Source organism: Schistocerca gregaria, chromosome 5 (assembly GCF_023897955.1).
Source record: "Schistocerca gregaria isolate iqSchGreg1 chromosome 5, iqSchGreg1.2, whole genome shotgun sequence".
Classification (NCBI taxonomy): Eukaryota; Metazoa; Arthropoda; class Insecta; order Orthoptera; family Acrididae; genus Schistocerca; species Schistocerca gregaria.
In genome coordinates this window covers 569,107,404-569,118,063 of record NC_064924.1, presented here as the reverse complement: position 1 = coordinate 569,118,063, position 10,660 = coordinate 569,107,404, and the positions used below count along the sequence as shown (strand labels likewise).

Genomic DNA, 10,660 nt, shown 5'->3' with positions numbered 1-10,660 from the left:
TTTTGATGATGCAGATGAGATGTGAAAAATTTCTCTCAAGTCCTCTGGCACAGTCAGATTTATAGCTGCTGTGGTGAAACACAGTACGGTAAGCAAGAGTTCCTTAGCAGTATTTACTTCTGTGTCAGTTCAGCACAAGGTTTTGTAAATAATAATAATAATAATAATAATAATAATATTATTATTACTCACTTTACCTGCCGAACTTGCATCTCTAACACGGCTCATATGTTTTCCTGCTTTCATGTGCACTTTCAGGTCGCTGGTGCCATGATTTACTATAAATACATAAGTCCCTGGGGAACAAACCATATATTGTGAGGCAAAGAAACTGCCCAAATGACAGTTTACATTCTATTCCAGGAATAAATATAAAGCCATGTGGGAAGTTAAAACGATAAGACACGGTATGCTGCCAGTCTACAATTCAGCATAGAATGGCATTCCGTAAATTTAAGATGTAAACAACACAAATTAAGAAATAATGTCAACCCTAGAGAAAGTACTAGACAAGTGTCTCGTGATCGAAAAACATTGTCAGAATGAGATTTTCGCTCTGCAGTGGAGTGTGCGCTAGTATGAAACTTCCTGGCACTATCTCGTCTCCTACCTTTCTGTAAATTGGTGAGGACGGGGCGTGGGTCGTAGTAGTTGGTAGGGCAGTTGCCCACGAAAGGCAAAGGTCCCGAATTCGAGTCTCGGTCTGGCACATACACTCCTGGAAATGGAAAAAAGAACACATTGACACCGGTGTGTCAGACCCACCATGCTTGCTCCGGACACTGCGAGAGGACACTACAAGCAATGATCACACGCACGGCACAGCGGACACACCAGGAACCGCGGTGTTGGCCGTCGAATGGCGCTAGCTGCGCAGCATTTGTGCACCGCCGCCGTCAGTGTCAGCCAGTTTGCCGTGGCATACGGAGCTCCATCGCAGTCTTTAACACTGGCAGCATGCCGCGACAGCGTGGACGTGAACCGTATGTGCAGTTGACGGACTCTGAGCGAGGGCATATAGTGGGCATGCGGGAGGCCGGGTGGACGTACCGCCGAATTGCTCAACACGTGGGGCGTGAGATCTCCACAGTACATCGATGTTGTCGCCAGTGGTCGGCGGAAGGTGCACGTGCCCGTCGACCTGTGACCGGACCGCAGCGACGCACGGATGCACGCCAAGACCGTAGGATCCTACGCAGTGCCGTAGGGGACCGCACCGCCACTTCCCAGCAAATTAGGGACACTGTTGCTCCTGGGGTATCGGCAAGGACCATTCGCAACCGTCTCCATGAAGCTGGGCTACGGTCCCGCACACCGTTAGGCCGTCTTCCGCTCACGCCCCAACATCGTGCAGCCCGCCTCCAGTGGTGTCGCGACAGGCGTGAATGGAGGGACGTGTCGTCTTCAGCGATGAGAGTCGCTTCTGCCTTGGTGCCAATGATGGTCGTATGCGTGTTTGGCGCCGTGCAGGTGAGCGCCACAATCAGGACTGCATACGACCGAGGCACACAGGGCCAACACCCGGCATCATGGTGTGGGGAGCGATCTCCTACACTGGCCGTACACCTCTGGTGATCGTCGAGGGGACACTGAATAGTGCACGGTACATCCAAACCGTCATCGAACCCATCGTTCTACCATTCCTAGACCGGCAAGGGAACTTGCTGTTCCAACAAGACAATGCACATCCGCATGTATCCCGTGCCACCCAACGTGCTCTAGAAGGTGTAAGTCAACTACCGTGGACAGCAAGATCTCCGGATCCGTCCCCCACTGAGCATGTTTGGGACTGGATGAAGCGTCGTCTCAAGCGGTCTGTACGTCCAGCACGAACGCTGGTCCAACTGAGGCGCCAGGTGGAAATGGCCTGGCAAGCCGTTCCACAGGACTACATCCAGCATCTCTACAATCGTCTCCATGGGAGAATAGCAGCCTGCATTGCTGCGAAAGGTGGATATACACTGTACTAGTGCCGACATTGTGCATGCTCTGTTGCCTGTGTCTATGTGCCTGTGGTTCTGTCAGTATGATCATGTGATATATCTGACCCCAGGAATATGTCAATAAAGTTTCCCCTTCCTGGGACAATGAATTCACGGTGTTCTTATTTCAATTTCCAGGAGTGTAGTTTTACTATGACAGGAAGTTTCATATTAGCACACACTCCGCTGCAGAGTGAAATCTCATTCTGGAAACATCCCCCAGGTTGTGGCTAAGCCATGTCTCCGCAATATCCTTTCTTCCAGGAGTGCTAGTTCTGCAGGGTTCGCAGGATAGCTTCTGTGACGTTTGGAAGGTAGGGGACGAGATACTGGCAGAAGTAAAGCCGTGAGAATGGGATGTGAGTCGTGCTTGGGTAGCTCAGTTGTTAGAGCACTTGCCTATGAAAGGCAAAGGTCCCGAGTACCGAGTCTCGGTCTGGCACACAGTTTTACTCTGCCAGGAAGTTTCGAAAAACATTGTGTTTCAAGGAAGACAGATTTGTAAAATACAGCTACAGCTGTCAGTATGTTTGAAACAAAATATTTAATTCAAAACTACTGATGAAATTTGTCTGCTTAGTCAGTTTCAAGTGAATATTTACATATGTTCGTATATATATATATATATATATATATATATATATATATATATATATATATATATATATATGACACTGTAATATCTTTTAATGCATTAAAACATATTACAGTGTCATAAAAGGAACAGGACATCTGACACTACTCCAATAGCATCAGAATTTCGTAAACCATACTAAAATGCTTAATTTGGCTTAAAGTGCACATTTCTATGTTCAGATTCACATTAAAATACACGAGATACAGATTTTCTATGTGGTTTGTGGGATCCCAATTTTCTTGGAGAACCAATACTGCATTATCTCATGTTTGGTTATTTATGATGGTATATTGCCATTTGTGCCAGAAAATGAAAATGTGCACTTGTAATTGAACAAAGTTGAAACAAGCCAATAGTGTGAAATGAAACACTTCGTTTCAAATAAACTGACTGCCTAGGCGGAAAATATTAATAGAAGCAAATTTCTCTACCACACCAACAAAAATAACTTCGTTAAGACGATTGACGGTTGATTGCTAATAACGTGGAAATAATATAAAATCAGAAAACTGAAACTACTAACTTGTTATAGTCTTCCATGATTATGGGAATGTATATTAATTCACTTGATGGCTTCCGGGCATATAAACCTGTTTTGTTTTCATTTGACATCGGAGCTATAAACAAAGAGAGAACAGCAATATCATGAAACAATACTGTGAAAAGTTGCTGCTCACCATATAGCGGAGAAGCTGAGTCGCAGATAGGCACAACCTTCCAAACTTTACAGAAGCTCTCCTGCGAACCTTGCAGGGGAGCTTCTGTAAAGTTTGGAAACTAGGAGACGAGATACTGGCAGAAGTAAAGCTGTGAGTACCGGGCGTGAGTCGTGCTTCGGTAGCTCAGATGGTAGAGCACTTGCCCACGAAAGGCAAAGGTCCCGAGTTCGAGTCTCGGTCGGGCACACAGTTTTAATCTGCCAGAAGTTTCATATCAGCGCACACTCCGCTGCAGAGTGAAAATCTCACTCTGGATAATAAATGAATCCTTGACATCAGGGACTTTTCCAGAGCAGTTAAAACAGGCAAGTGTTGTACCTTTGCTTAAGAAAGGTAATGCAGAAGACTTAGAAAATTACCAGCCCATTTCCCTGCTGTCACCATTCTCAAAAATAATAGAAGCAATAATGGAAGCAATTATGAAAGACAGATTAATGAATTACCTGAATAAATACAATCTTTTAAGCGAATCACAGTTTGGTTTCCGAAGTGGCAAAAATATGGAGTCATCCATAGTAGAATTCACATAAGTTGCACTTGATAAAGATGAGTGTGTCAGAGGTATATTACTAGATCTTTCGAAGGCGTTTGATACAGTCGACCACAAGATTCTATTAAATAAATTAGAAGCATGACTGGTTTCGATCATACCTAACAGATAGGGTACAAAGAGTAGAGATAACACATAGTTCAAATAGGTCTAAGCATTTAGTAAAACACTTATCAGAACCAAAATACATAATATAGGGGTTCCACAAGGTAGCATATTAGGACCAATACTGTTCCTGATATACAACAATGACTTTCCCAGTAGTGATACTCATGGTGAAAAAATTGTCTTCACTGATGACAGCAATATTATAGTCACTGCGAAAACCAGAGAACTCCTTACCGAGAAGGCAAATGAAACTCTCAAGGAAGTTTATGATTGGTCAATAACCAATAAAGTGACACTGAACACAAAGAAAACTAATGCCATGAATTTCAGTTTGAAGACGAAAAATGACAATATTACATTAAACGTAGATGGCACCTCTATAGCCTGTGTAACAATGATCAGTATTCAAGTTTTACTGGGATCACCATGAAAATTTAAGAAAGGCAGTAGATCAAAATTACTGTGGCTTGATTCCCTGAATTACTACAGGATTAAATAGTTTTTGTAACTGTTTCCCTTTATGGCCGGTCTTATGTCCACCATATTTAATACTGCTACGCCTCCCTGGACAAAAACACCTCCTAAAGGTTTCCATATGATGTACCTTCTAGTCTGTCTCACTCACACACTACAGTGCTTAGGATTGATCACCCTGCCTCATTCAGCACAATAGATGCCTGTGAGTTTCCCCATCTCGTGGCGAATCTGCGCTCTTTGTGGCACACGGTCCTGGACGGCAGGATTCGCTTCACAACTCCTGGAAGGCTGTTTCTTTTGGCCATATATTTAAATGAGAATGAAATGCTCGTTAACTCAGTCATCACAACCAACATTCAAGGTGGAAGAGATGGACAGACCAGTATCACACTCTAGCAAGTAGTTATCTCCAAATACATGACAGAAAATTCTTGGGTATGGGATGAAAGATCGGAATGCCATTACCTTAATTCACTCACAAGTTAGTACACATTAATTTATTATCCATTAATTACTTTTTAATGACACATAGTACCAATACTCATTTTGTCAATTATGGCTCTAATATTCTGAGAATTCTTCAAGGGTCGTTTTAAATCTTGACGATTCTCTCTTCTAGACGTGGGTGGGTACATAGAGCAGACAGTAATCGAAATGGGAACTGCTTCCCAAAAATCACGAGGATTACTAAACTTTTATACTGCTACTAATTACTAGCAATATAATTCACATTATACAACTAATAATACTTCTGGGAATTTTAAAGGCACATTTGTAGGACATGCATGGATATATAGCAAAAAGGTAGATATAAGTTCAGAATATAAAAAAATTACATTAGTTATTAATTAGTATAAGTGGCTGTATCGATTGTGCTGTGCAACCGCTGAAACAGTAGAACAATTACGCATTTCAGTTGTCTTACTGAGAAGACGGCACATTTTTTAATCTGGAAGCCGTCTTGATGGGAGGCATATCTGCCATCGCTGTAGATAATTATTTGGCACACCGCCTATATATATCGAAACGCAATCTCATTAGGCGTACTCATAGTTGCTCACAGCAACAGAATTAATGAAAGTGTCTGTGTTATTCAATTTATTATAATAGTTTGTAATACAGTGATATTATTTAATCTTGTGTTTCATTTACGTTGCAAGCTAATTGTTCCAGTTAAACGGCGTCTTGGCAAGGCTAAAGGTTTTGTTACAAATTATGTCAAGGTCCACCAAAGCTTTGGTATTATTCACACTACGAAGTCCGATATTTACCATAAAATCACAGTAAATTTACAATAAACGGACCTTACACAAAAAACCATTGTTAATAGCGCATAGTTTGTATAAACTGACCACATACCATTATTAATAATTATTATTGTTGACTGATATTTAAAATCCAGACAGGAAATGCCACGGCAAGAAAAATCAAAGAATGAAAGCAGTTGAGTGGGAGTTTCACACGTTGCGTAAACGATGCCCGCAACGTTTTTTTTATTTTTTTATTACAAACTTAGAAACTAACCTTACTTCTGACGAAGACGCTGTAAAGTCGCTGTGACAGCTTTTCCATTTCGTTGTCACTGATATTTTGCATTATTGCTATAAAGAGTGACTGACAGTTGTTCAGATACTTGTGAACATATCGACGTAGTTGCAATCCGTATTCTAAACATGAACTTCTATAATACTGTGTGGTATTTATGTTATGATTCTCAACATTACACTATCAATATTTTCACCCTTGTTTTATTTAGATTAAACTAAAGTCAAAGGAATAACATACGTAAAACATACTTAATACTGACTGTTATTTGTAATATTAAATTTTGTCTGTGGGCAAACATTTCTTTCGTATACCACGTAACAACTGAGCAAGACCCGTTGGAAATATTAATAATACAATTTCAGGTAACCTTTTGTCAGCTGAAACGTTACATTAGGCCATCATAATTAATCGTATATACAGGCGCGAACATTTCTCGATTGCATTGACACAGTTTACTTCTTACTTGCGCCTAATGACAATGTGACATCTACAGTGATAAATCGCGTAAGCGCATAAATCGCAGGAGTAACAAATCGTAGAAATCGCAGGTGTAGCAGGAATAGCGGAGGGATACAAGTTGTGAATTCGTTAACTGCGACTCTTCACTGCGACAAATCGCAGTTCAGAATCACAGTTACTAAAAAGCAGCAGCTACAGAAGTCACTGATATCGGGAAATCGCAGTTATGCCCATCCCTACCAGAGAGGTTTCTACTGTATGGCGAAGTAGCGTGTGTATGACAATGTCATATGACTACAGCACGCCACGTACTGAACTGTATATGTCGCGATCACGAGTTGGTTGTGGGGAAAGGAATTGTTTAAGTCGCTTTTGCGAGCGTCGTGGGTTAATGTTTAGCAAAATAAATCCTGCTAGAAAATACCACGTTGGTGCTTAGTCACTTACACTATATGCGCTTAAATAAGCAGTAATGGGCGGAAAATTCTTTTATTTTGCATACGGAAGTAATTTGCTAGCAAAAAGGATTCACATAAACAATCCGTCAGCAATTAGGATATCAGCTGCAAAGCTTAAGGTAAATCGGAAAAAGTTAAAATTATGGGAGAACTATTGACACATCAGCTTGTCGAAAAACTGGAAAACGAGGTACAGTTAAAGAAGGATTTAGGAAAATGGTTAGTACTATATTGCCTTTTTCCAGGATTTCCGACTGGATTTCGGAACGTGGGCCGAGAGATGGAGAGGTGCAGTAGCAACGCTAGTGCCAGAACAGGGCAAACACGTATGGGGAGCGGTGTGGGAAATTGATAAATCAAATTTGGCGGATTTAGACAGGTCAATAATTTTAAAATACAGTTAGTGTACGAAGTGTTTGCAATAGCAATCTGAGAATTACGGTAATGCGAAACAGTAGTGACCTAGTATTTCTGAACTAGTGATTCAGCGGTGCAAATTCTTGTAACATTTCTTGACAAAAAAGAACAATTTGTGTCAGATTCCCAATATTGTTATAAAAAAGAAATCTTTATTGCAAGAATTATAAAAATTTCTCATTGTCACAGCGTATAGATAGACGCATGAAGTATAATTTCTGAAGGACTGAAACGAATAATGCGCTACCCACCATGGTACAACATTGGGCCAGCGTTTTTTTTATGTAAATTTACCTATTAGATGTTATGCCTTGCAGTTTTACAAAAAGAAATAATATATTCATATGTACGTATACTAAATATTCGCTTAAGCAGTAGTACAGTAGATATTCTCTAACAGATTTGTCAGACAATTTGTGTGTTGGACACCATATTCTTCCTTTTAATCGTGTATTGTGATTGAGTATGCAACAATTTTTTTCGTGTACTGCCACCATCCCCATAACAGTTCTACGCATAAGAATTAGTGTGTCAATATAATGTAATGTAAATGAATGCTAATGGTAGTAATGGTTCACACAACTATTCCCCATAATGATTTAAGTTTCAGTTTTGGTTTGTGAATGACCTGTGAGCTGCTGTAGAATTTACCCAGGATGTTAATCCATATTTCAGATGCACATTAAAATATTCATAGTAAGCACTTGCTTATGCACAATTTTGAATTGTTAAAAGTTAACTGTGCACTCAGCTTGTAATTGATTTATTCAACATGGTTATTCCATTGTAAATCACTTTGTCTTCAAATACTAGTATCCTTGTTGCCTCTTTATTTACAATGGTTGATTGTTGATGGTGCTTCAGGGTAATGCAAGATATTGACATGGAGCATTTTGCTGCATGTGTCATTCTCTCTCTTGATTTATGTGGACCATTTTATCAATACCTCCTAAGAATATGTCTCTCAACAAAAGATAAGCATGTTCACAGAAACTTGTTCTGCAGAATAGGCAGCTAAATGTGACTGCTTGACATAACAGCCAGGAATACAAATTTGTGTACTATGTACAAAGAGTGTTTTCAAACACAAATACTCGCCAAACATCTGTTTCAACTAAGTAATTTATGACATGCCTGTAGGAGGAATGCTGATATAGTTCTTTTAATTTTCTTTGTATTTTTTTCCATATGATGCTAAAACTCATGATCTGGTTATCAGATAATTTCTTAATATTTACTCCTGCACAATGTAGTCTTACTCCTTGCTTTATGAGGTGTCAGCAGTAGATGAACACAATCTCCACAACTGAATAAATTTTATGTGTAAACTTTGAATAATTAACAATGCTTTCAATTTAATTACTATACAAATATCAGTTGCTAATTCCCTCAGTTGTGTCATTCGTTATTTTTTTCTGTTTTCAGGCAAGAAGGTGTAAACGATGGATTTTATTTTCCCATGCAAGTTGATGTGGAGAAGCCCTCAGGAGAATTTGTAAATTGTCGCTCATATCAGCTCTGTGATACACCAACAAAGATATCTGAAGGAGATATAATTCCTGAAAACAGGCTGCCATCTGCACTTTATTTGGATGTTGTCATACAAGGAGCAATTGAAAGTGGCTTACCAGATGATTACATAAATCAGTTGAAAAAAATACAGCATAATGGTTATGAAGGTGTTGGTAATAAATTACAGTTCTTGATTTCAAGTCAGTAGTTGTTAGCAAAGGGATATAAATTAAACATGGTTACCTGAAGGATAGGAAAGCAGGGGAAAAATTGAAATTGCTTTTTCAGCAGTATTTGTTAGTGTACGTTGAGTAGTTAATATAGCTGAAAAATTGGAGAACATTAAGGAATGTAAGGAAAAAAAATATTTTCACATGGCTGAATACTATGTGGTGGAACTGATAATGCTGTGTCATCAGTCATTTATTTTTTTAATTTGACTTACGAAGTCAGGCAGTGACAGTCAGTAGTCTGAAGAGACATACAATAAATATTAATACAAGCATTTTCTTGCACAAAACAAATGTGTACTGCTGATTTATAAAATATGCCTTTCTCTGGAAATGTGTGTTCTTGCAACACGAAATCTTAACTGTAGAATTCAGAAAAATTAAATTTTTTGTGTCAAGGAAGAGGTAGTTCCCAGTTCTGTCTAGTACTGCCACACTGTCTCTCCTGTGAATGAGGATTCTGCAGAAAAAATTTGTGTAATCCCATTACTGACAATTTACTGGAAAGAATTACCGTATTCAATAACAATTTAAAAATGGTGTGTTCATTGGCTTTTTTTTTTTTAATTTTTCGAAAGAGATATTGGTATAATTCTGTTACTGCGGTCTCATTGGTTTGTAGGAAAACTAAAATATGTTCATTTTTTATCTTTGGAAAATGATTTCTTTTGTTACAAATAGTAATTATAGGTTTTTTAAATTGTGGAATTTCTTAAAACAAGAGTTCCCCCACATAGTTCAGTCAGCAAAGGAAAATTAGGGGAAAAATTTGTATAGTCACAAAGTTTTGTAGAGTGAAGGGGGAGTGTAATGAACAACATACTAAAAATCCTGATCAGTGGGGTGTGAGTGCAGAGATGAGGATTTTTTTAAAGGTCACATTTTATTTTTATGTTTTTCTTAATTATCTCAAAAAATGTGGCATCAAACAAAAATGTTTTCCAGTACAAAATTAAACTAAATTAAATTTCTTACAAGAAAGGTCCTATTCATTTTTTTCTCTAGGACCATGAGTACTGCTCCATGTTGCAAGGGATGGAAAAATCACAGATTATTAAAAACCGTATTTTAATGCATAATATTTATGTTAAGTGAAGTGGGTTAAGAACAAATATTAAATGTGTGTACTCCATCTAAGTTCAGGGAAACCATGTTAAAGGATGAACTGTGTTCTGGAGGTGTAATAGGGTGAAAAGGGGGTGGGGGGTTGGGCAGGCTTGAAGTTAGAAGCATGAGGGAAAGTAGGTTACTGGATCTTGGTAGTAAAGCTCCCTCATTACAGGTCTGTAAACTGAAGAACAAGCAGGTAATTCCCTAATTTCTACCGCACTATGTCACAAAAAGAAACTACTAGGTACTTCACAACGTTAAGTCGACCCTTCCGCAGCTTGCCTTATGAATCACTGACGGTAGTGTGTGCAGACACTTGCAGATTGGCATTTGTTTTCCACATAGTGTGTTAACTCTACATTCAATATAGATATGATTTGCAAAGTGGAGTTATAATAGTAATGCAACAAAAGCATATGAACAGATACTATGTAAATCTGTGCTCACTGTTCT

At 39.1% G+C, this 10,660-nt stretch overlaps 1 protein-coding gene across 1 annotated transcript; it reads left to right on the top strand.

Moving 5' to 3' along the window:
• Positions 1-6,715: 6,715 nt before the first annotated feature.
• On the top strand, positions 6,716-9,505 carry LOC126272654 (gamma-glutamylcyclotransferase-like). Its single transcript, XM_049975657.1, has 3 exons — positions 6,716-7,057; positions 7,184-7,317; positions 8,781-9,505. Exons 1-3 carry the CDS (start codon positions 6,953-6,955, stop codon positions 9,073-9,075), a joined length of 534 nt encoding a protein of 177 aa, XP_049831614.1. The 5' UTR covers positions 6,716-6,952; the 3' UTR covers positions 9,076-9,505.
• The last annotated feature ends 1,155 nt before the right edge of the window (positions 9,506-10,660 follow it).

What these genes read in the sequence shown, in the direction of transcription:
- LOC126272654 (XM_049975657.1), top strand. Translation starts at nt 6,953, where the DNA reads ATGGGCGGAAAATTCTTTTATTTTGCATACGGAAGTAATTTGCTAGCA. An exon ending in TATCAGCTGCAAAGCTTAAG is followed by an intron (nt 7,058 to 7,183) that starts GTAAATCGGAAA and finishes GCCTTTTTCCAG; the next exon opens with GATTTCCGACTGGATTTCGG. An exon ending in AATTTGGCGGATTTAGACAG is followed by an intron (nt 7,318 to 8,780) that starts GTCAATAATTTT and finishes TTCTGTTTTCAG; the next exon opens with GCAAGAAGGTGTAAACGATG.